This window comes from Stegodyphus dumicola, chromosome 9 (genome assembly GCF_044657685.1).
Source record: "Stegodyphus dumicola isolate Sdum_Otavi_A_Nest chromosome 9, ASM4465768v1".
Classification (NCBI taxonomy): Eukaryota; Metazoa; Arthropoda; class Arachnida; order Araneae; family Eresidae; genus Stegodyphus; species Stegodyphus dumicola.
In genome coordinates, this window is record NC_140776.1 from 179832746 (window position 1) to 179860124 (window position 27379).

A 27379-nucleotide genomic window follows, 5' to 3' on the forward strand; every position below is an offset into this window, starting at 1 on the left:
ACAACTTTCAGTAATTAAATGATTCTTCCAATGAAATAATTAATAATAAGATTTTCTCCAGAACGGGCAAAATTACTTCTCTTCTTACGATTACACCGATAAAAATTTATGTATGATCTTTTCTGCTACATTTATGGCGCAAGATTTAACATCAACTTGAATTTCTTTATTTCTCGATAAGTATTGCAAGACACAGAAACTGTGTAAATTTTAATGTATCGTCGAGGAACCTGACAAGATATCGCAATCATTTCACTATCGACCTTTAGATGCTCTTATCTTATTGGATCAGGAAAAATAAGGCGGGACTACGCATGCGTTGTTTCGCAAATAGGCGGGGTTTCTTCTCACGGCAGGTATCAGATCCTGAAATGATATTCATAAATGTCACGGGGAAGTGCTCGAGTAACTATCGTTGCACATAACTGCTTAGGAAGGAATTGGTCTCATAAGGTGTGTTACTTTGATTAAGGTTAATTTTACCCAGTGCTGGAATGTAATTCGATATTTCAATCGATTTCGGCTCAATCATTTTCATCCATTGCGCATTAAAGCACCGTGCGCGTTAAAACTGAACAGTTAAAGATTCTAAAATTTTGAAGTAACTTAGAGCTTCTACGGATCCTGAAAATTTTAAGGAATTGTGTGCTTATTCCTTCCATAAAGTGTGATCATAACTGGAAGATTCTAAAACAAGAGAAATTTGTGTATAGATCCAGTAGTATTAGGCATAAGGTAAGATTTAATTTAATTTTCTCCATTATGGAAAAAAATAATATTTCGAGCGAGTGCTAAAAATTATAAAATTTTCTTTCTCGTTATTAATCCAAAGGGATAATTTGCCCAGAAGTACTATTAAATTCGTTTTGGTACTTTGCGTCAATTCACTATAAACTTTGATTCACTTTTCAGATTGTTGCCACCCAATATCAGAGAAATTAAGTAATGCAAAATCTGCATAAATGTATGTAGCTATGTTCCTCGCACTGTGGTCAAACAACGGTACCTAAATATTTTTTCCAATTTTGAATAATGTACGTTTCCATCCATTTGAAAGCACAAATTTGGAATTGGTTTTGTTATCTATTTCATATTTTGTAAAAATTTAACGAATTTTTTATTAACAAACTCCACGATTCCAAAGCGAGCAATGGCAACACTGCAAGAAAAAAAAAATTCTATCTCCATTGCGCGAGACTGTGTATCGGAAATTCTAAAGGTGTGCTCTTTTAAAATTATTTTGCGATATTGCTGTTGAATTGAATTTTATGTGGTTTAAGTACAAAGGACATGATATTTAATAAATAAAGCTAATACGCAAAACGTTAAAAAAAAAACGCCCTTTTACGCGCTTTTTCTTTTTCTTTATTTTTTTAGTATTATATTTATTAGTTGATATATATATATATATATATATATATTTAGCATTATATTTATTAGTTGATATTTTTTAGTACTTCTTTCTTTCTCTTTTTTTTTTTTTTTCCTGTATTCTAAATCTGTTAGCGCCATCGACTACATTAACTAAATGCTTACAATTTTCATTTTCGAAATGAAACTATTAGTGGCAAGCAATGAATTATAGAATAGTCTATCGAAATCTCCTATAAAGAATGTAATTTTGAAGAGGACATACATTGGAAGGCCCCAACGTTGTTTAAACCTGCCCTGGTATTATTTTTATTTATAAATTTTAGACCAAACTTTCGTTTATGATTTTATTATATGTTGGATTCAAGGCAAGAGAGAAATGATAAATATTAGCCATATGTACATAATGCACCCATCTTGCGCATACATAAACTGCCTAAAAGATGAAAGAAATGCTTTCTAATCAATACAATCTTATGCAACCTAAAAATTACAAAGACAATAAATTTTAACAAAATATGCCTGAAAAATAACAAATGTAAATAAATTATTTGTTATGCGTAGCTAAACTTTCGCTTTTTAAAGATAAAATTAAATACAAGTTCTTTCTCTCTATATATATATGATTGTGATGTTATTTATAAGAAATATCAAAATATTATGCGATATTTATTAAAAATAGTTTCATTGTTTGAAATCATTAAACTAGTTAATTTAATCATATATTAGTTAACTTAAAGTTAAAATCAATTAGATTAGGACTGCTTTAACCCGTAACCTGTCAAGAACGAGTAGCCGTGTAAACGCTGAAATTTTGTATATGGAACTGCTATAACATGTAGTTGTGCACCTACCTTTTTCTTTACAATCGGCTGCACCAATCGTAACTATATATATTCTCTGTTACGTGGCTCGGTGAGCTTAGTTTTTTGTTCTTATATGTTGGTCAATTGTGCCTTTTTTGTTTTAAAACTAATTGAATTAGGTGGTTTTTAGATTCCGGTTAAGGTTTTTATGTATTTTGTTAAATTGTATGCAATAGTTATAGAATTATCAACAATTTAAAAGTTTAAGTGGCGAATTAAGGACCTCATGAATCGCCATTTGTTTATATTTGAAACTCAGTAGAATAGTGAATTAAGTATGTTTAAGTACGTTCAGTGCCTTTTTGTCGAGTGGGACCAAAGGTAAACTTAAGTTTCGTGCCCCGAAAAATCTGCCTTCTTGCTCGCTCTTCGAATTGCTTGTTTTTACGTAAAAACTCTAATTTTAATTGTAAAAAAAATGTTTTTTTAACAGTTTTAACTGTATTTGGTGTTCTGTGTTTAACAATTTTTAATGAAGGTGTTTTGAGTTTTTTTGTATTTTTGTCTTGCCGCGAAGTGAGAACTGAATTACTTGAATAAGAAATCTCTCTAATGAAATTCGAGGAAATATGTTTAAATGATGTGCAGCAAAAAATGTGTATAATAAGCCGTACAATGAAATCATGTGATGTCTACATCAGACACTTTTTTAATTGATTTCTCGGATTCATTTTATAGTGCTTTCTACAGACTATGACGATAATCAAAGGCCTCACATTATGTGCTAAAAAAACTTTTGATTATATATCGGTTAATATACAGGGTGGTTATAATTAAAGTCTCACTTGCAAATAGTAATAAAAGGGAAACTACTAGACTAAATGTTATCAAACTTGGTAATCGTTTAAAGGTGGTTAAAAAAAAAAAAAAAAAAAAAAAAAAAAAAAAAAAAAAAAACTCGCCACCAGGGCAAAATGGCGCTGTATTCAATATTGCTAAATGAAATAAGGGTCGGAATCTAACTTAATCTTTTGTTACACAGGTTTAACATGTTGTCTATCCTTAAGAAACGTTGACATAAGGAAAAGTACAATTTAAAGGCGTTAAAGACGATAAAAGCCATCCGTGCAACGGAGATTTTCGTCCGTGAAAACCACAAATTAGCGATTAGAAAATGTGAGATCGTAAATCACTCGCAAAAGTGTGCTCATTCTGGAAATGATTTTCTTACAGATCGCTAATTTGTGATTTTGGAAGCCTGAATTCGGCTCTAAGACATTAAGATATCGGTTTTAAATGTTTTTAGTCGTTTCTAAAACGAAACTGCTTGTGGGATGAGGCAAAACCGCATGACTTGTATTTGGCTCACGGCATGAAGAAGCAAATGATTTATGCAAATAATCTAAGCAGTTTGGAGTAATTGAAAGATGAGATACACAGACATGTCCGTAACATTCACCCTGATATGCTAAGATGTAATGAGGATGCCTTGTAACACGATTCAGAAACGATTAAGCACATTTTAAACCGATGTCTTATTACGTTTAATAATATTGTATACAGAGCTATTTTAGCCCTGGTGATGAGTGTTTGAACTTTTGTTTTTCTCGGAAAACAAATTCCCATGATTTCCTATACAAGATTGCAAAGTTTGATAACATTTAGTTCAGTACTTTTCCTCTTACAACCTTTTGAAAGTGGAACTTTAATTATAACCACTCTGTATACACTGACTACCAATAAGTATTTGGACACCTATGCAAATGACGATATCTGCGGTCCTAAGGTACGTCCCGGACTCCGCCGGTATATATCGTGTAGGAAACAGCATCGGCTTTAGTCGCATGCAAGCTGCCTCGCAGTTCGGAGCTCTCTGATTTCGAGAAAGGTATAATTATCGGGTATCACAAATGTGGCCTATCCTTAAGGGACATATCTAGCGATCTGAAGTACCCAAAATCGACAGTGGCCTATGTGATTAAGAAGTAGAAGGTGAGCGGTGATTATCGGAATGTTCCCAGAGTCGGCAGACCAACGAAACTGGGAGATAGAGACCGACGAGTGCTGTCCAGAGAATTCGGAAGAACCGCACCCAACCGATGGCCCTCATCCGCGACGAGTTTCAACAGTCATCCGGGATTATTGTTTCAATGAATACCACCCGTAAGGTAGCACATCTGCTTGGTTTTCATGGTCGTGCTGCTGCCCATAAGCCTTTGATCACTAAATACAACCGCGCTGCTCGGTTCATGTGGTGCAAAGTACATCGAAATTGGACCGTAGATCAGTGGAAACGGGTTCTCTGGAGTGAGAATCAAGGTTCACCCTTTACCGTTCGAATGGCAAGGTCTGGGTCTGGCGTCTACCTGGAGAACGTCTCCTGCCAGAATGCATTGTGCCAACAGTCAAGTTCGGCAGAGGTGGAATTATGGTCTGGGGGTATTTCTCCTGGTATGGGCTGGGACCCTTGGTCCCCCATTCATGGTAAGCTCTCCGATGTCTACTGGACTATTTTGGATGACAATGTGCTTCCTACGTTGTTACAGTTTTACGGGTTGGACCCCTGTTACTTTCAGGACGACAATGCCAGTTGTCATGTTTCGACGTTAACCAAGGCTTGGTATGGTGCCAATGGAGTTCATAGAATGGACTGGCCTGCCCAGAGTCCAGACCTGAACCCTATCGAGAACCTCTGGGACGAGTTGCATCGCCGAATTCAGGGGTGCACTACCTGTGCAAAATCGGTGAAGGAACTTCTACGTCTTCTCCAAGCCGAGTGGAAGAAAATACCATTAGCTGTCATACAAAGACTTGTGGAAAGTATGCCCTGGAGGGTCCACACTGTAATTACCTCTCGTGGAGGCTCTAGCACCTATTGATTTTGAATAAAGTTAGTTTTTCTTTTCTATCACAGGTGTCCAAATACTTATTGGTAGTCAGTGTATAATAAATTGCAGAAAAATGAAATGCAGAAAAAAATGTGTATATCTTAATAGACTATAGAAGGAAATCACGGGGTCCCCACCTCAGATTTTTCATATTAATCTGATTATTAATTCTTTGTAATCGTAGTGTTTAGTGAATAAGCTGTACAATTTTTTAAATATGACTGACAAGAAATAAAAGTGATTAGATCTTATTTTTGCTGCTACAGAGAGTATTATATATAAGAATATGAGTTTTTATTATTTAAAATATCATCTTCGCAAAATCTGAATTTATCTGCAGTATTGAACCATAGGTAAATTTTGCTAAACAACGAACTTTGTAGAGTCATTAGGTTATATCGATGCAGGAACGTGAAAAATGGGCAATGCCCTCGTCGAAGTTCGAACCCCGAATCTCCCGAACACGTATCGAGAATGCTTCCAATTGCATCCCAGTAGCATGTAGAAAGAAAGAAGCAGAAATCTTCATACCGGAAACATTTATCAAAATTAATTTGTATATAAATCTGGAAATAGCAAAAACAGAATTTTAGAGAGTAGAAAGAATGGAGGACATTAGAATTAATGCTGAAAAATGAAAGTAATAACGAAAAATGGTTTTCGAAATTCTGTAGTGCTCACTATGTATTTTCGGACGCAGAAAACATTTCAAGAGAACTGTTTGTTCTCTCCGGGATTCGAGCCGCAATACTTTCAATTGCTGGCTGGACCTGAAAAATGCTTACAGCGTAAGAGCATGCCCAGGGAAATGTGATAATGCCTTATATTTTCTTTCCTTTGAAGGGTAACTGGGAAGAGGTACAAGACCCAGTTGGCCAGATCCAAGTAAAGACGAATTATTTTCGACCACATTTTAGATCGGAATTCACAGTAGATATCATTATTCTTTTAGAAGCTGGACGTTTAGAAGGCATTATAAGTTATGCAGTAAATATTCGTCACACCACGCTTAATTTTAAATATTTTATTGTTCGTGATGACTACATATTTCCTTTCAAACAGCATTTCACACCAAAGATTTGTTCAGGGTATTTTATAATATATAGTTTTCAGTATGAGAACTATTAATTCGGGTATTTTTCACAGTCCTTTCCTAAAATTGCATATCATATGACAGACTAGAAAGAAAGAATTTAAGATCTCATTTACAATAGAAGTTTTCAGTCAGATACTGTTCTCTTTTTACTTGAAGACCTACAACATTAGCGAAATTTGTGAATGAGATCGCAGAGACTATTCAAACGAAGAAAATTCTTTTCAGAAAATTCCCATCCGCAACTACATTGAGTTTTCAATTCAGAACTACCTGTTAGGTAGTTCTAAATTAAAAATATTCCTCCTTTTCTTTCGAATCTGGAAGGTACCGTTTTCTTAGCTCAATTTTAATCCCTGGAAGTTAAAGAAAGACAGCTGACCATGTAGCAAAATTCTGTCATGATTAAATTTTGAATGGAAGAGTACAGTATTTAAATTAGATTCAGAAAACTAAAATGGATTTTCTTTGTAGCTTTAAAATATATTCTGCACTGCAGTAGTACCAGTTTCTTTCCGGTCCAACAACATCTGGACACTGAAATGAAACGGAAAGGGTACTTAAACAACTGCAATAGCATACATTAAGCGGAACTCTCAGTTAAAAAAAAGCTTCCATCAACATTGCGTCAATAAACAACTTTTCCAAAACATCCATTAACTTAGACAGCCAAGCAGCAATACTTTCCATCCAAAATCCAGACTATTCTCACCTGTCCGATGAAATTAATCAAATATCAAAGATCTTAATTCTGAAATAACCATAACTTGGGTCAAAAGGCAGGGGGCAGCGCTAGCTTGGCAAAAACACCGCCGGCAATCTAGCAAAAAAAGCAGCTCTTTCCCAAGAAGGCGAGCTCTTCATCATAAAGCTTCCGAAATCGCAACTACAACAAATCCTAAACAAATACCTAAACCAGAGTGGAATAACGCCACAACAGGCCGTCACAACCATGGAGGTAAGAAAGGTCTTACTACCTACTTCCACGGGGGCAACCACCAGTCCTTCCCCCCAAATCGGCACAGGAATCAGAAGCTAAAAGTCCTTCCTAACTTATTCTTTCACCGGTAATGGCCCATATCCAGATTAGTTTCTCAAAAAGAACCTCTCTAATACCGAAAGTTGCGTCTGTGAAGTCAGAGCAGATGTAGACCACTGCCTAGTTTTCTGGCCTTTTGTAAGTAACGTGCACATTTGAAAACCCACCAATTTAGACCTTAAGGGGACTCATACACCTTAAACCCCTCATGATCTTCGAATATGTAACTGTTGCAGGAATTGAGATATTTTATTTATTTTAAAAGCAATTACATCCAACGTTTTACAGCTGACTACAAAATATAGCTGCTTTGGAAACTAGTAGCCAGAAAGTTTGTGTTGCCACATATATTTTTGTAATTTAATCCTCTTTGTGGTAAAATATTTCGCCATGTTTCCACCTTGCGCGCATGATATTTTAAAAATGGCTAATGGTACATACTTGAAATTGGATGGAATTCTTTATATGGGCACTATTTTCTAACTGAACGAACAATCTGATGAATATTTTATTATTTGAAAATTTTATGGACGAAAACATTACAGATTTTTTTAATAAAATGCATTTTATAAACTCAACTCAAAATAAAATAAAAATTTAACATGAAATTTTTAGAATTTTAGGTTCACAGTAGTTTTCAAATGTTATAAAAGCTATATATTAAATATGGAATTAAATTATGAAACATAATGTTTTAAACTGTGCGCACAAGTTGGAAACATGACGAAAAATGTTGTCACAAAGCGGATTAAATTATAAAAATATTTGTGGCAACAAAATCTTTCTGATTACTATTTCAGAAAGGAGCTATATTATGTTGTCAGCTGTAAAAAGTTGGTAGTAATTTCTTTTAAAATAAATAAGTTATTCCAATTCTTGCAACAGTCACCTATTTGAACATCTTATGTGTTTTAAGGTGTATGAGTCCCATTAATTTTAAAAGACTGATGATATCTCAACGTCACCTATGTCCAAAAATCATGAAAATGCACCAAAATCTCATTACTCTAGGACTGGAGCTATGCCAAATCAAACCTTAAGACCGAAAACGAAAAAGCGGAAAGATCAATGACTCGGCTACACTCCAATAATTGATTTCGAACAACAATTTCCATAATGCTTCAAAACACCAAACGTACTGAGCTGAGCCCATAAACTTTATTTACGAACACTGGACTTTGGACTGAGAGAACTGAGTTCCGTACAATCTTACCTGTGACAAATATCCTCGCATAACAAGAATCAGACATTCCAACATATTAGCAAATTCCAGTCTCGTATGTTTACCTACTTACATAAAAGTGCAAAAATTCCAGTGCCAAGATCTTAAAAGTGTTAACGCTATTGTACTTTTATGTAATCCAATATTGTAATGCGTATACTCAACAGTTTATGTTATATTGTGTAACTTTGCCTGATTTTATTTTATTATCCTCTTATGTTTAAATGTAACAATTCCGATGTATAACGCCAGTATTCCTTAGGAAAAAACACATACAGGCAATTTAATTTCTCATACTCTAGCTGGTTAGTGTATTGGGGTAATACCTGATCGATTTTGTAGTAAAGACTCTACAAAAATAATTTTAAAAAATCTGAAAGGTTTCAGATTTTAAATTAAGTCCAAAGGGGCGTTTTTTTAACGTTTTGTGTGTTGCCTTTATTTATTAAATATCATGTTCTTTGCATTTAAACCATGAAATTCAGTTCAGTAGCAATGTCGCAAAATAATTTTAAAATGAGCCTATCTTTAGAATTTCCGATACACAGTTCCGCCCCCCCCCAATAGAAATAAAAAGATTTTTTTACCCGCCGTAGAGTGTTGCCATTGCTCGCTTTTAAATCGTTGAGTTAGTTAATAAAAAATTCGTTAAAGTTTTAGAAAATATGAAATCGATAATAAAACAAATTTCAAATTGGGTTTTCCAAATGCCCATATTCGTAGGAGGATTACGTCATTCAAAATTCGATGGCTCTATGTACCGTTGTTTTATCACAGTGCGAGAAATAGACATACATTTATGCAGATTTTTCATTATTTAATTTCTGCAAATATAATACAGGACTCTAACATTGGGTGGCAACAGTTTGAAAAGTGAAACGGACATTTATAGTAATTCAACGCAAAATCGCAAAACGAAAATAATAGTCCTTCAGGGACAAAGCCCCTCTGGACTAATAAATAATAATAATAATAATAATAATAATAATAATAATAATAAAATATTAAGTTTACTTTTTCTTGACAGTCCAGGTTTTGAAGATTATAAAGCTAAATTAAAAACACCCCGTCTTCTTTATTTTGTCTAACAATTAAATAAAAAGCTTTTGATTTGTTCCGAGGTTAATCTTTATTACATATTTACTCAAACATTTAGGTTCTTTCGCAGTTAAATATACTGAAACTTCTGTATTTAAAAATTCTACAGTAATCCTATCAGGCTTAAAGACGACAGAGAGCAGGTTTAAGACGTCACTTAAAGTAGGCTTAGGGATTATAACAGAGGACCTTCATGACTGAATGGTGGGATTTTATGAGATCTTTGTTAAGTATGTATTATGTGAAAGGGACTGAAAGTGGTCTTATTTAATTCACTGACCCCCCCAAATCACGAACAAAATTAATATTATTCACTATGGGTACCATTCGGTACGAATATCTATCTATCTAACAATTGAAACTGCTTGTGTGGTTCAGTTTTTTTATTTGAAACCTCATCATCACTAACAATTTATCTGTAATTTCAAGCAGTTTCATTTGGAGAAAAAGTTCCATTTCATTGCGTAAGTTAAATGAATATTCGAAACAGAAAAGAACATACTGTAAACAATGCAAAATAACGTCATCAGAAAAGAAGAAACTTCGGAAATTAAATTCAAAACGACATTGAAGAAAAATATTTGCAAGACAGCTTCTTGCAATGTAATTAAATTCAATTGGACCTTTTTGTTTTTTGACAATGTTTCCTCCTTTTTGACAGATAGTCTTATTATTTTAACATTAACTTATGATGTTCATACATTCTGGATTAAGTACAATCAACTTCAACGTTGTTGTGGGTAAAAGTTAATAACTAGGTACTGTAACATCGTCTGCTATCGCTGCTGCTATCTTACGCAGTTTCGTTTCCGTTTATATTTGCCGTAAACAATTTTGTTTATTACTAATGGTTTTTGATTGTTAATTGGTTTGATGTTTAACTGGGTTTAGTTTATCCGAACCCAGTTAACGTTGCGTTTAGTGTATTATGTATGCATATACAGTGGTGGACAAAATTATGGACACTTTTGGAAATTTTTATGTTTTTGAACTTTATATGCTTATAAGAAAACGTTACGTTTCACAAAATGCAAACTTGTATATATCATTTTAAAGAGAATTTATTACTGAATTCAATACAACACACAAAATTCAATTATTTGCAATACAAAAAAAGTTAAACGATAATAGTTATCGATATACATTAGATAGTGATGATTGCAGTGAGTTATCAGTACTTAGTAAGGTACCCTTATTTTTGATTACAGCTTCATATCGACGTTTCATTGAGCTGAAAAGAGTTTTAAGCTCTTCTTTCGTTATTACATAATACGAGGAAACAATTATAGTTTCAATTAGTTCCCTTTTATTTGATGGGCGCCTCATTCGGACAAGAGTTTTCAAACGGTGCCACAAATTTTCGATAGGATTGAGGTCAGGTTTGTTTCCTGGCCGTGACAACAATTTAATGCTCTTTGTACGAAACTACTCTTTCGATATTTTGGCCGTGTGGCAAGGAGCAGAATCCTGCTGAAAAATAAACGAAGCATTGTTGGGAAAGAGATCTCTGATGGAAGGTAGAAGTTTTGGTTCTAGAATAGTGTTAATGTATTTTCTGGAATTCAGTGTCCCATCGATGACATGAAGGCGACCAATACCATCTGCTGACATGCATGACCAAATCACAACACTAACTGGGTTCTTCACAGTTAGCTTGAATGCAGTCAGGATGTAGCTCTTCTCCTATTCTACGTCTTACATATTTTCGCCCATCACTACCGAATAACGATATCTTAGTTTCATCACTCCATATAACTTGTTATATATATTGTTATATATATATTGTTTCACAAGAAAATAGTAAAGTTAAATTTAAATAATTCTCTTGTGCCATTGCTGCAAGAAATTAAATTTGAATTTAACAAATATTCTCTATACGTAAAGTAAATATAAAATTCCCTATTCGTATAAATTTTCTATTCGTATTTTTTAAATTTTATTTATTATTTATTATTTTTATTTTTATTGTTGTATATATTTTAGGATTACACGCATAATTCGTGTATAGGAAGTTTCCTGTAGGCAAAAATTTCTAAATTACTTTGGTTTTCTACTCTTAATTGAGTTTTTATTACTTTAATTAATTTTAACTCTAGTCATTTACTTTCTATTTTTTCAAAATTCTACTGTTTAAATTATTTTTTTTGTAATTCACAACATTTGATTTTACTTTTGGTTTTGAATTTTATTTTTACCCTTGCCTATATGGATAACGAAACACTAATTTAGTAATTAAAAGTTAGGTATGGGGGGGGCAACTTCCCCTTGATAAGTCTGTCTCCTGCCCGCTCAACAATTATTCCCTTATGCAATTTTAGGAATAATAAATTTAATTATTTGGAATAATATATTTTTTCATGGTTTTAGATAGGTGCAATTAATTTACATATGCTCTTTGAATTTAAATGATATTGTAAATTAGTTCGCAGCAATTATAATTATTTTTATTTCTTTTCCGAGCGAGGGAAACTCACGTGATTAAATACTTCCTTTCAGTTTAAATAAACTAGCTTAGAATTTTAATAACATTTTTATTTTAACACATAAAATTAGTTCATGTTTTAAAATTTGTCTTTCGTACTTTATTTTTATTTTTCAGTGTACAAAAACTGTTTCTGGTGTGTCTAATTTAATACCTGTTATCTGTTAAAATTATGAATAAATCAGACCTAATCATATTTTTAGGTGATAAGGATTTAAATATAGAACAAGTCAGCTCTTGACGAAACCCTAAAATTTTATTTTACTTTGTGCACGCAAATTTGCTTAAAAATGATAAAGTTTTATTTTAAATTGAGCTTCCATAATCTTCAGTGAAAATCGGTATTTTTAGGTAAACAATTATTATTAGCAAAATAAAGATCTAGAAGGAAAGAACGCATTCCGATTGCTTTAATTTTCATATTAGTGCATGTCATAGCGTGTATATTTTATGAGTGAAAAAACGTGAGGCCCAATAGTTTTAGTTAAGGGAAACAAATTACTTAATTTTGCAGAAATTGATGAATTTGCATAATCTTACATAGGTACTACTTTGGTAGACGTTTGCACAGATTTTTGGCGATTTACATGGGCGCAATTGTTGACGCAGCCATCTTGAAAAGCGCTGTTTTTACGTATTTTAAGCATAGTAAAGTATTCGAAACGTTAAAAAAAATAAATATCGTTAAAAATAAGGGATTATTCTTTGTTGAAAACGTCGTTTTTTAAGATGGCAGGCAAATGTAAATAAATACATTTACTACGAGCATAAAATACTAAAGTAAGTTTAAATTATTACTTTCATATAACAAAGAAATAGAATAAAAACATTGCTCCAACGTTTAATTGTATTAAAATATTACTTAAATTGGATATCTAATTAACAACATCATACCAACGTTTATTTGACAACAATCAAAAAGATTCCGATACCAATAATTCTTGATAAGTACCAATAACAACATTCATCTTTGAAAAGGACATACCCGTTCGCTATGAAATCTAAGGAATTCGAGGAGATGAATAATAAAATTTTAAAATGGCGCGGTAAGGCACAAATATTCATTAACCAAGGAGGGAGCTGATTACAGCACGCATAAAATTAAAATTAATTAAATAATCATGCATAATAAAATCATTTTTCAAGAGAATACAAAATTAAATTGTATTTTAATATTTAACAGCCATAAATAATGTTTAAAACGTTAGATTAAATTTAGAGATATTAAAAACAATTACTTTTTAAGTAAGGTGACGTCATTGATTAAATCATCCACAACATAAAATTTCATAAAATATCATAAACAATAAAATTTTTATTTCAAATAAAAATGCAAAATTAAGTTGATTTTTAATATTTAGAAGTCATAAATAATATTTAAAACACGGAATTTATGCATAATAAAACGCATTATTTTAAAATAAAATGACGACAAAGCATCGTTTACCATAAATAACTTGTCCAGCTATGGGTTTAAGTCGTATCGCTTGCCCCCCCCCCCAAAAAAAAAAAAGCCAACCGTCTACCAAAGTTGCACCCTTATTTTATTCCAATTTCGCTTTAGGATCTTGAGTTTCAAAATTTTAGTTGTACATGTGTAATTTCATTGTTAATTGGCGTGGTCACTATGGCCCTACTTGTGTAATACTAATTTTAAAGTTCTTCAGACCCTAAGACAAAATACGGCAAACGTCCTACGAAAGATCCAGTTAAATCTTATTAAAATTTGTTGAGTGGAATGAGATTCCACCACATGCAGGTGTTAAATAACAGCAATATAAAATGCAACCTAAAATGGGTCAATGCAATTTTTTGCCTAACTAAGCGTTGACTCAAAATTTTCCAATGGCCTGATTTAACTTGGGTTGCTAGAACACTTACTGGTAGAGTTTGGGGCCGAGAAAGTAAATCTGCGAGCGTCTTGCTAACAGCTCTCTATCTAAAACCGTCAAAACCCTCGCCTTAAATAGTCTTAACTGATTCGCATCCTAGTGAGAACTAATGTAAAGGTGAAGTTATAGCAAAGATACAAATTCTCAATCATAAAAATGGATTAATTAGCATTAAATACCTTAGAAATCGAGCTTGGTTACTTAACATTAAATGGAATAAGAATCTGCAAGGCTTAATTACGATTGAGATAAACTAATTTTTTTTCCGAGTGTCTTTATAAAAAATTATTAAAGAACTTTATTTATTGTTTTCAATCAAAAAGGTAAGTAAATTAAATTCTAAATTTTTTCTTTTTAGTCAGTTTTCTCCGCATAAGATTTACGTATAAAAATACTTTCCTAAAAGGGATATATATGACTACTGTACGTACTTTCACATAAGATAACGTCTAGGAAGATGAGTGCTTTGAATCCCAGCGAGTGCATAATTTTGATTTCACCTCCTTGCTGCAAATTCTTTACATAACTCGCCAAGGTATTGTTTCGCAGCCCATTAAAATGCATTTTACATTTCATTTGAAATTTACTTTTGTTTTAATTGTAGAACTGTAGATTTAACTATAGCTCTCCTTAACAGAAACAATGTAGTAAATTACACAAAGTACTAAATTACCAAACTAGTTTCATTTATTACAACTACAAAACTAGCTGCAAAATAGCAAAGTAAAAAATCAAGCTTATAATAAAGACTAGTTACAAGCTATCAAACTCGTTTTAAAAGATACAAAATAGTTTTATCCAACAAGCTGATGAGAATTTCCTTCTCAATACCTAAGTCATCGATGTGTCCAAAAATAAATAAATTTTTCATTTGTCAAAAGGTGTTCATTCGTTACCTCATTGCATTAACAGCAAATGAAAATTTGAATTCACATTCATATATGTTAACAGAATATACGTAATCGTTGTTCATGAATAACAGTTTTTTTGCCTTTGGTCTGCAGGTGGATTCAAAGATTCGTGGGTGGCCGTCCGCCCCACGCACCCAAGCATCCACCATCGGGATCCTCATGGAGAACGTGGACCTGGTGAACCGCCAGTTCCTCCACCTGGACATGGACTACGATTCCCCACCTTACCAGCACTCGGACCAGGAGAACGTGCGGCATCGACGCCGTCGTCGCAAGTGCGTCCAGCAGCAAGTCCAGCAGCGGCAGGCAGCCAATCTGAGGGAGCGTCGTCGCATGCAGTCCATCAACGATGCCTTCGAAGGCCTGCGGGCCCACATCCCAACCCTGCCCTACGAAAAGAGACTCTCAAAGGTGGACACCCTCAGGCTGGCCATCGGATATATCAGCTTCCTCAGCGAGCTTGTCAATTCGGGGAGGCATCCTGCCGATCCTCTACAGAGCCAGGCTGCAGAACAACCCAAGAAAGTCATCATACAGTGTACGAGAGGTGAGTAATACTGTTATCAACACTTTCATCTACAATGATTTGAGTCTTACTTTCAGATGTCCGCCCTCAATTTGAAAATCTCAGACCAGCCTGAAACAATCTGAATGGAGAAGTATCTGTATTATATATTTACGACTACGCAAAGCTTCTGAATAATTCTTCATCATGAAATGCTTTACTAGCTCTTAAAATAACAAATTTTCTTAAACTTCCATGAAGTTCTTTTCAGTTTGATAACTATATAACATTATACGACTTACAATGATCTCCTCGCAGAGAAAAATAAATTGTTCGAATTGAATAAATATATAACTTTTAATTACAAACTACTCCCACAGTAAAATGAAATAAATTACGCAAGTACTGCTATTTAAAATTCTAAAGCAAAATACTATAATTAAAATTGATAATTTTGTATAAAATGTTAAAATCCGAGCGGAAATCCTTGAAAATCTGATGACGAAATCAGAATTATTTATTTTCATTTATTTCAGAACATGTGTATTAACATGTGAGCCTGATACCAAAGTAAACTTTGCCAATTCTCAATAACCCCACAGAATAATAATTTAATAACTGTTTCCTTAAATTCACCAACTTAATACGAAAGCCTCAAGCTATGCATTTCGCCCCTGTAAATGTCGTTTTACAGCAGTGATCGTAAATATAAGGAAAACTCAACTTTCTGTTATGGTTATATGAGGATAAGACAGTGGTCCTCAACAAATTTTTGCCCCATGCATCTCTCTCAAAGAACCATTTTCAAAACTCTAAAAATACATATATATATATATATTTATTTATTTATTTAGATTTCGAATACTTTTAAACATGCTTCATAAATTAAGCAGCAAAGAGTTTGAGAGTCATTATGTTATTTTGTTGGTGTATTTAATTATGGCAAAGCACACTAGGGCTATCTGCCTAAAGGGAGGGATGCCTTCGTGGAGGACTTTCTAAGGGAAACTGGCTCGTATACACGTTACACATGGGGAAAACCACGAAAACGCCCATGCAGCCAGCGCGTTCGCGGGATTCGAACCTCGGACCGAACTACCAGTGTTCAGCGACTTTACCGCTCGGCCGCTGGTGGGCATTATTATGTTATTTTGAAGCAGGAGACATGAAAGATGAACAATGCCCTCGTCGAGGCTCGAACCTGGATCTCTAGAATATGTGCCGAGTGTGCTACCATTACACCACGAAGGCATGCGGAAAGGAGGTAGAAAATACCTTATATATACTCCCTTTTAAAGGATGACTGTGGATTACAGGACCCAGTCGCTATATCCTGGTGGTAAAGAATCATCATCCACCACCTTTTAGTTCGGGCGCCACTGTAGAGTCATTAAGCTATTTTGATGCCGGAGACGTGAAAATATGCAGTGCCCTCACCGGGATTCGCACCTGAACCTCTCGAATACGGGTCGAGTGTGCTACTGTCATACCACGAAGGCGTGCAGAAAGGAGGGAGAAAATATCTTATAAAGTACAGAAAATATTGATACATACCAAAACTTGAATAAAAGTAGTTTTTTCTATATTCATAAACTAAAATTAAGTACTCAACAGCTAAATAAAATGCTGACTGCATTTGACCTCTGAAAATGCAAAATCTTTCCGGGATATAATATACCTCTGGTTGAGAACCCCTGGTTAGATTTTGCTCTACTGTGATACAGTCACTCATAGTGCTCTTATCGTAATAAATTCTGTTGCATTAAGCTCTTGATTTATCAAGTTTCTGAATTTTGGCCCCAAATTCAACAAATACAATAAGCTCCGTATTCACCTGGCATTAAACCATGTGTATTCTATCTTTTCTGGGCTAAAATTGCCATTTCGGGTTTACCATTTGAGTCTGCGCATGCAATAAAGAAAAATTAACCCTGAACGTTGAAGAAGTTTCACGAAAATGACTTGAAAGCAATACAGTTTCTGTTCAAAATTTAAAAAATTCCTTAAGTGCACTGTAATCGGAGAGGATAGCTTGGAAAAGACCACAGTAAATACTGATTAATAAATTGGTATTGCTATATTTTATGGAATCGTACAGAGGCTGTTCGCACATTTTTTTAGACGATTTTGTTAAGCGGTAACAAAAAATCGTTTGCTGCAAAAGAAGTAATTGCAATTGTACTATGTTTTTAAAAGTCAAAATTATCGTCTGTGGCTTGAAAGTTTTGTTTTTATTCAAAACGGCGAATTTAACAAAGCAGTGGTTCGAAGGCTACATTGACGCTCTTTCCGAAGAGAAATATGCATACTCCGTTATCCAAAAACGATGTGAGAGTCATGGTTTTGTGATATCTAAAGCGTCGATAGGTAATATCATCAACAAGAAAGGAAAAAAACGTCAAATTGGAGCCTCAAGTGGGACAAAAATTCAAAACAAGTATCCGAGGAAAAAATTCGGACATCTTCGACTATTGCAAAGGTACGTTGTTTAATGTTAAAAGAAAATCCCCCTAGTCAAAGGACAGTTGCAAAATCATTAAAATGCTCGGGGTCCACTGTAAAAAAAATGATAAACGTTGATTTAAATCTTAAGAAAGTGAAAAAAGGCAATGTGCATCGTCTTCTTCCAAAGCATATCGCTCAACGCAGGACACGCTGCAGAATTCTATATGAGAAACACTTATCCAAAGAAAAATGGAAAACCATTGTCACAATAGATGAAACATGGGTGTATTTAAATGATTGTAACAAAAAAAGAGCCATTTATTATCATAAAAGGGGAGAAAAAAATTTAAGTACATGGTTCAAAGAATCGAAAGAAAGTTTTTCTAAGGGATTCATGATTGTTGCTGGTTTTTCTTATAATGGCAAATTAAAAATAAAGAGAGTGCAAAAAAATGTCAAGATTAACTCCAAACACTATCAGGAACATATTTTATCGCCAATTTTTCTGAATGAAATACCATCACTTTACACACAGTGCCATCCATCTCTGAGACTCCATCAGGACAAAGCTAGCAGTCGCACATCAAAACCCACTGTAAATTTCCTAAAAGAAATGGAACAAAAAAACTGGTATCAAGGCCATACCCTTCATTGATATCCCTACTAAATCTCCCGATGTGTCACCTATGGATTTTTGTGCTTTCGGATTTTTAAAAACTGCATTATCCAAAAGTTGTCCCAAACCCCTAACAGGACTCTGGAAAGCTGTTCGGGAGGAATGGGATAGAATACCTCTTCTGCCACTTCAAAAGGCATTATTATCCTAGAAATTGTGGTGTCGAAAGATAGTTCAGAATAAGGGATGTCAAATAGAACATTTAAAACACAAGAATTTTATGTAATTTAGTTTTGTGAATACAATATACATCGTCTAAAAAATGTGTGAACAGCCTATGTGAAATAGATTTGATTATAGTAGTTATAAGATTAATATTATTATTTTAAATAATAAAAAGTCATTTTATGGTTTAGATCTTTACTGTCCCTTCTCTCTTCCGTTTCCCTAACAGAATGCAAATTGGTATCAGAATATTTAAGATGAGATTTTCGAATTGTCAGTAAGAGCGTGTTTCTGCTTCTCGAGGCCACGCTACTAAGTTTCTGCTTGCTCAGTTAAGATTACACACTTCGGTTTTGCATTATAGTTGCCGATATTTAAATTTTGCATTGCATCAATTGTGTAGACTTTGGCTACTAAATTTGAATTTTTAGATTTGAATTTACTTCTTATTTTAGGTTACATCGCCACAAGTGGTCAGCTGATTTGTAAGCACGAGTTGTGCATTTATGTTCCAATTCCGATTTAATAAAGAAGTTTGTTCTGAAACCTTCTTAATTGGACTCATACACTTTATAACCCATAAGATCTTCGAATATGTGACTGCTACAAGAATTGGAACATTAGAAGAATTGTTACAAGAATTATTTTAAAAGCAATTACTTCGAACGTTTTACAGCTGAGTACATAATATAGCTGCTTTCTGAAGTAGTCATCGGAAAGTTTGTGTTGCCACAAATATTTTTATAATTTAGTCCGCTTTGTGACAAAAGGTTTCGTCATGTTTCCACCTTGCGCGCACAGTTTAAAACATTCTGTTGCATAATTTAATTCCATATTTAATATAGTTTTATAACATTTGGAAACTACTGTGAACCGAAAATTCTAAGAATTTCATTTTAAATTTTATTTTATTTGGAGTTGAGTTTACAAAATGTATTTTATTAAAAAAATCTGTAATGTTTTCGTGCATAAAATTTTTTAACATTAAAATATTCATCAGACTTTTGGTTCAGTTAGAAACTAGTGTCCATATAAAGAATTTCATTAAATTTCAAGTATGTACTTTTAGCCATTTTCAAAATATCGTGCGCGCAAGTTGGAAACATGGCGAAAACTTTGTCACAAACGGATTAAATTACAAAAATATTTGTGGCAACACTAACTTTCTGGTTACTCGTTTCCAAAGCAGCTATATTATGCAGTCAGCTGTAAAAAGGTTGGAAGTAATTGCTTTTAAAAGAATTAAAATATCCCAATTCTTGCAAAAGTCATATATTCGAAGATCATGAGGGGTTTAAAGTGTATAAGCCCATTTAAGGCTTTGTAGTTCTTTTCAGACGAAGCGATAGTTCGCTCCGCGTCTGTTAGGGGTTTAATAGCACTTTATGATAACAAAACAAGTCAAACTCTGTATAATATTCTTTGTTTCACTTAAGAATCTTTAATCGCTTTTGATAAAAGTACACTTCCCTCTGGAGACACCGAATTATTCCACAAACAAATGATTAAGAATTTTAAATAAATGTAGGTAATCGTTAACCCTTAAGTTCAAATTACGTTACTTCGCGTAAGGAGGAGCTTTAGTACCTTTTTTTCTTTTTTTTTATTCTTATATATACGAGGCCGGAAACTTTTGGACCTGCTTAGGACACCTTACAACAGGCATCGGGCAGTTTTAGAAGAAAGTTATTTTGATTGACTATAGAAAGGCAGAAAAAACTTTCTCGGTTTCAGCCACTGATCTTCAATGCGCGTTACGCAAGTCAAAATCAAGACTCCATAGACATATCTTGCCGACCGCAAATCTAACCATCTAAAATAATTAATTGAATATTTATTTTTATTCCTGTTGTTATTGATACCCAAAATAATACGAAGTAAATTTGTTTTTATGAGTAAAATTGTAAGAAAAAAGGATTTCGATAACCCGAGTCATAGATTTGAGAGCGGGCCATGATGACATCCGTCATACCCTTCCTCAAGAGACAAAACAAATTTCTTCGCAATTTAACTCGTTGACGGAGGTTCTAATCCTATCTCACACAGACACAACTTAGAACACTCTGCCGTTCTCTTCGCACGGGTGAAGTGTTTCGGTTGAGCCTGGTTGCCACCCAGTGTGATGGAATACTGTCTAAAGCTCATTACATACTATACGAAGGCTACAACTTGGAAAGCATTTTTACTAAAACAAAAGCAAACAGATAAGATGAAAACCAAAATTTTCTCGAAAAGAAATCGCAAAACTGTAAACTCACAAGATTCACTACTACCTCTTTCTGTGAATAGGAAAAATTTCAAAATTCCCATCACACCATCAGCGCTGAAAAGCGCACTCTTCCAGCAGCTCAATCAAAGAATTTGATTGGAGACTATTCACGCTTTTTGGTTCAATAGTCACTTGCAAAATAGGGTGTCCTAAGGCAAGTTTATCTTATCCTCGTTTTCACACAGTTGGGTGCTGCACGTGTCTCTCACTCTGTGTAGAAAAGTGGGTATTTTCCTTCGCGAATGGAAAGTGAAATGTTGTTCGAATGCAGATAATGATATTCTAAACGCGGAATAATTTAACGGTTAGTAGTCTTTTTTAAAAACTTGCAGAAATTGCAAAAAATATAAAAAATCTGATGTGTATACCACATGAATTCCTTGGACGGAATATTAAATTACACGCATTTTTTGTTGCATTTCATTTAAACTTATTGGACTGAATTAAATCTACTTCGTATATAGCGCATAAACCACAATAAAATAAATGCACATTTTGAAATTCACTATGTTTGATTACCACAGCGACACTGGCGCAGGTTCACTTAACAGCGTTACATTTCGTTCATATTATATTATAACTCAGAATGCATATAAATTTATATCAGGTCAAGAATTATCTAATCGTTGCCACATGTTCTATTCAAATACTATAATAAATATAAAACGATGTATAAAAGAAATTAAGCAAACAAAACAAAAAAGAAAGAGTTTTTCACATGAGATTCAGCATTTCTCATTCAATTAATCCAGTTCTCACTTCCCGACAAGGCAAAAATACATAAAAAGTCAAAATATCTATATTAAAAATTACGAAGTAAATCTTAAACTCTAATTTCCTCGAATACATTCCAAAATGGATTCCACATGATTTAAATTCGCAATAATAAAAGAAGGCGTTATCTATGTTGTTGCGAAGCTTAGTTTCTCTAGATTGGCAACTAATCCGCTATTTTGCCAAGTTTGAAATGTAAACAAACATGTCCTCCATATCAAAATTCATTAGGCTTAGCTGCACTTAAACAACTTTTAAATTGTTTATAACTCCACAAATATAGCATGCAGATTTACTAAAGGCATAAAAACCTTAACGGGAGATAAGAACAACATAATTCAATCGTTTTTAATGCAAAACATGCACAACTTACAAACATATAACGGTAAAGAAACTGAGATCACAGAGACAGTTAACAGAGTGGATATATATATATACATATACGTTTGGTGCGGCCGATTGCAACCAAAATACGAGTGCACATCTACATGTTATAGCAGTCCTATATACAAATATTTAAACGTTCTGAGGTTACTCGTTTTTGAGTTATGCGAAATACGTACGTGCAGACGAGAAGAAATTTCTCTTGAGAATTAATTTTAAATGTTTTATAACTTTTTTTTGGGGAAAAGAGTCTTTTATTCTGTCCTTACGAACAGATGTCACGCAAAAACATCGTTTAATTGAATTCGATAGCGGTCAAAATGGGTATTTTTGTTGAAATATTCTGCCTGAAAATTTTCGCGATTACAATACGTCCTTTTTACTTCGTACAAGGAAGTAAAAATGGAAAAAACATTTCAGTCGAAGATATCCATACTGTTCATTATATCTGATAATCCCCTCTTCCTGATTAATTTTATAACTGTATGTTATTTTAACATTAAATGTATAGTAAACGGGACGGGACCAAAAGGTTTGCTCGTTATATTCGAGCACCTTTTATAAAGTTGTAAGGATTATATTTATTTTAACTAACATTTATTTTAAGTTATCTTTCCTGTCAAGCCTTTACTTTACCCTAGAATTGTCAATGCTAGAGTATGTAAATTGTAGTACAGCGCGCAGTATATTCAAATTTAGCGGAAGTAAGTTGAGTTTAAATAGAAGGCAAACGAGATTGTAGGTGTGTTTCTTGAATCGTGAACGTGAACGTCGCTCGGTAGAATTTAAGAACCGCGCGTTTCGGCCTGTGTGCCTATCTCAGCAGTTTTTGCTGGATCTTTCAACTGCTTAATCAGTAAGCTCGCTGAATATCAGCGGTAATGTTAGAACGCGGTTAGGTTAGTTTAAGATCTCAGAGCCTCGTGGATAGTGATCTCGCTATTTATTCATCCAGTCATTATTTTTCATTTCTACATTCTGTTTCAGTTAAACCGCTGGGTCGGCGTAATTTGTGAGCGTCAAGTGGACGCAGCTGTTATTTTAAAAGTTGAATAAAAAGGGCTTTAAACCCTTCTTACGTGTCTGTAAATTCACACTTAGTAGCAGTCACTACCACAGTTGCTGACAAGTTGGGGCCACAAGCCGATATTACAAAGTGATACACCTTTTCTAATGAGTATGATAAATATCGTGCATTTAAACACACGTACGGCGTTTGACTACATCATCTTATATTTAGCATAGTCTGTTAAAGAATCATAAGTTAGGATAACTATGAAATTTTTATTTAATATGTTAGAGAGTTTGCTTGACTCAGAACACAAACAGAATACAAATCAAACTTAGTCTTTGTAAACATTTAAATCGAAGTGTTAAAACAAAAGAACTTGTAAAAGATTCATTTATAAGCTTTAAATATCTTCAGGCTTACCTATTAGGCAATATTATCAGTAGTATATTCCATAAGAAAGTAACATGTTGAAAAGAATGAAGCACAAATACAACGTCAGCACAAAATCTTTTTCAGGCTTCTGCATCAGAATATAAGTAGAATCCTTTCTCGCCAATATGTATCGTCTGGCGCTCTTTTGTTTTTGACGTTGCCGAGTTTCATTATGAAAAAGTGACACTAATTTATTCTAATAGAGTAAACTGACGAAAAGTTCCATTGCGAGACCAACAGTCCTTTTTGGGACAATAAATAAGTAAATAAATGAAACAAATTTTGAATTTTACGTATGAATAATTATGGAAATATTATTCTACATATAATAAAAGAAAGTGTCTGTGTGTGTGTGTCTTTTGTTCGTGCTGCGCGTAAATTAATAGACCCAGGGCTACGAAATTTGGTACATAGCTGCATCTAGACAAGAGCCAGTGCACATCGAAGAGACTTTTTTTCAAAATTCGAATCAGATTTTTTTTAAATTTTATCTTTTTTGAGGAAATCGCATCATTTTGAATAGCTTCATTCTTTTAGAAATCTGTTTTTGGCAACAGTTTTTCATTCAATGTTTCGTATACTGGGCTGCTGACTGTTGAAAATATGAGATAAAATATTAATTGCTTATTTCAACTGTTTTTAAGATACTAAAAAGTTTACCATTTTTTTCTTTACAACGGGAAGTTGGTTAATTTATTTATTAGGATAATTAATATTTGTATTAAGCTTAATAATATGAATTATTTCATGCTACTTATTTTCTTTTGATGTTTGGACACGCACATCGCAATCTTATTCTGACGCTCATGTGTCTCGCGACGCACAACAGAAAGAATTTCCTTTTTTTTTTTTTTTTTTTTCTGTCTCTCTCTATTAGCTAATGACAAAGAGGTTTGTATATTTTGAATTATTTCATCTACAAAGCACAATTTTGGTGTTTCATTCTTTTATAAATGTGGTTTTTGGAAACAGGTTTTCATTAATTGCTTTGGATACTGGCTGCTGACTGTTTTTTCTTGAAAATATGAGATTTATTGCTTATTTCATTGTAATTTTTATGGTTAATTTATTTCTTAGGATAATTAATATTTTTATTAAGGGATATTGCTTATTTCATTATAATTTTTTTGGGCGATTTTTGGCGAAAATTTGGCAACTAACCCTGCTACAGCAACCTCCTAGTTTTTTTTTTTTTTTTTATTTACTCAACATTTTTTCGAACAATCTGCTAGCCGAATTACGCTTAGAAATTTTATGGAACAAAAGTGCTTAATCATGACGAATATTAAGTGCAAAATTGGGAGGAAGTGCAAAATCGCAAACTCCTTGCCGTGTTTTTAAGAATTGCACATACACGGTAACCATGTACACGACGACCTATTTTCACTTAAAAAAAAAAAAAAATCCCAGAATTGCACAAAAATGGCATTGCGCGCACTCTTGACTTTATCCATGTACACTGCTTTTTTCTCATAAATTAGAAAAATTTGCATGTAAATGCTGGAAAATTTTGTGAATCTTTAAAGTCGGTAAAAAGGACATATATGAAATTACCTGATCGCAAAAAAGTATATACCCTTTCCAAGGATGAACATTTGCAAGTATAAAATAAATAAAATATCCAAAATCTTTTCCCTCTAAATTATGCATTATAAACGTCACCTGCGAATTTATAAGGCAAACATTAAAAATAATTGCAAATACTTAGTGTCAAATATTCAACTTATTTCCATGCACGTATACTTCTACTGAAATGTATTCCAAAATGCTACAAACGCATAATTCCCAAAATCACTATGATTTAATTAAAATATAATTAAATTAAAAAACACTAGTTAAAATATAAATAAACACATACATTAAATTAATAAAAAATTAGCTTAAAATCTTAATTACTTTAAACTAATTTATTGCTAATAAAAATTTTCCAATAACAGCATATTAATTTATTTATTCCTTATATTTAGAACAATGCATAGAAATAATATCCTCAAATGATTAAAAATAGTAACTTACCTAATCTTCTACAGAATGAGTGCATAGCGGATCACAAAATGTCCATTTTCACCAGATTTCTTGCACCGCCATTCAAACTTATCTGTAATATCCTTCCTTTCACACAATCTCATTTCATTCCCACATGTTGGACATTCATACTTATCCGCAATTAATCCTACACTCATACACCATTCAAGCAATTCTTTTGGATTATCACATAAACGCAATAAAAATTTCGAATTTATTTTACATAGGGCCATAGGATCCAAATATTAAGCAACACTGTTTCACACAACATGGAATGAAGCTAAATACAAAATGCTATAAAGTACTGCAGATATTTTTGCAAATTTCCCCCCTTTTCCGATTAAAGAACTGTGATTCGTCCATAAATGTCACATGACATATCTCATGATCTCTCATTTCTCTCAGACAAAATAATCCGTAATTGAAACTGGGTACTTCACACATTATTGCCAAAGTCCTAGGTAGTAACCTTTATCGCCTACCAAAATGTCGCCAAACTGCCTGTTACCATATTCCAAAGATTAGCCATTTTTTTATATTATGTTTTAATTATATATAATTTTAATTATGTAAAATGTTTTGCATGGTTTTTTTTAGAAAACAAAGTTTTTAACTTCCTTTATACCATTTGAATTCTTAAGATTTTGCAACAGGAAGTGAGTTAATTTATGTATTAGGATAATTAATATTTGTATTCAGGGATATTGCTTATTTCGTTACAATTTTTTTAATATGTGATACATTTTTATTTAGGCATTTTTAAGGAACATTTAAAAGTCAGACAAAGGCTGGCTGCGTAGCGTCTAGTAATGAAATAAAGGGAAAAAATTGAAATTTATATTTATTTTCTATCCGAAATTCAAAGTTGGTACCTACAAGGAATTTCTATTGGTTAACTTTGTAATCCAAACGCAACAACAGAGAAATGTTAAATATACATACACATTTACTTTAACAAATCTACAACAAATCTTCATTCATTATATATGTCTTTCTTAACAGGTGCTCCAGGTGGTTATGTGCCTCTAGCTGGTCACTCTCTCTCGTGGTCAAGTGAGAAGCCGAGCCTACAGAACGGAAACGTCATGGTGGCGAAAGTGTGGACGCCCGAAGATCCGAGGCGTCACAAATCAGAAAACAGCTCGTCCCTCGGCTCTTCGTAAGAAAGCCAATGACAGTACAAAAATGTTCTCAAAGAAAAACTAGTCAGAATTGAGTGACTTCAGTTATGTGATTATGATGCACGTGCTTGCCGTGAAGAACTTTGTTCTTCAGACGCAGATGGCTCGAAAATATTCTTAGCTGCATTCTGCATCTGCTTTTGAAGAAAGATGGCTTTTCTATGGATGTACATAAATAAAAAAAGCTCTGCGAACATTTATGAATAAAGGATCTACTTACGTTTTTGTATAGTTTAGACACTGTGAATTCTTCTCACGCTTTGCTTGCGTGGAGTAGTAATTTGTTGAAGGCTCACTGTTATGTAATAGGTTAAAATAATAATACTATTGCTAAAAATCATGTTCTCTTCTTATTACTAAACTGAATCACATTTATTAAGCTAGTTAAAGTATACATTCAAGTGCTAGCAAAACTTACGTATTCCGTTGCGTTCATTAGAGCGCATGTAAAACAAGAGGGTCAATCTTCGGATTATGGTAACTTGGCGATTTTTTGGCGAAACGTTGGCTACCAACCCTGCTACAGCAACGTGCTGGTGTTTTTTTTTTTTTTTGGACGCCATTTTGTTTTCACAAAGTAAAGGCATTTTTTTTTTTTTTCCACTTAACATTTTTTCCAACAATCTGCTAGCCGAATTACGCTTATGCTAGAACTTTTATGGAACAAAAGTGTTTAATCATGAAGATTAGGTGCGAAATTGGGAGAAAG

General features: G+C 33.4%; 1 protein-coding gene across 2 annotated transcripts; it reads left to right on the plus strand.

Annotated features, from left to right (window-relative positions):
- The first annotated feature begins 374 nt into the window (after nt 1-374).
- LOC118191980 (pancreas transcription factor 1 subunit alpha-like) lies at nt 375-27007 on the plus strand. Of its 2 annotated transcripts, none has more exons than XM_035362852.2 (3): nt 375-735; nt 14896-15349; nt 26492-27007. In XM_035362852.2, the coding sequence occupies exons 2-3, from the start codon at nt 14962-14964 to the stop codon at nt 26650-26652; spliced, it is 549 nt and encodes a 182-aa protein (XP_035218743.1). In that variant the 5' UTR covers nt 375-735; nt 14896-14961; the 3' UTR covers nt 26653-27007. The 2 variants fall into 2 exon arrangements, with proteins under 2 accessions (XP_035218743.1, XP_035218744.1); XM_035362853.2 differs by having other exon boundaries at nt 386-453.
- The last annotated feature ends 372 nt before the right edge of the window (nt 27008-27379 follow it).

Excerpts from the sequence above, each read along its gene's own strand:
- LOC118191980 (XM_035362852.2), top strand. The coding sequence starts at position 14,962 with ATGGAGAACGTGGACCTGGTGAACCGCCAGTTCCTCCACCTGGACATG. Across the intron at positions 15,350-26,491 it reads CATCATACAGTGTACGAGAG|GTGCTCCAGGTGGTTATGTG; the intron begins GTGAGTAATACT and ends CTTTCTTAACAG.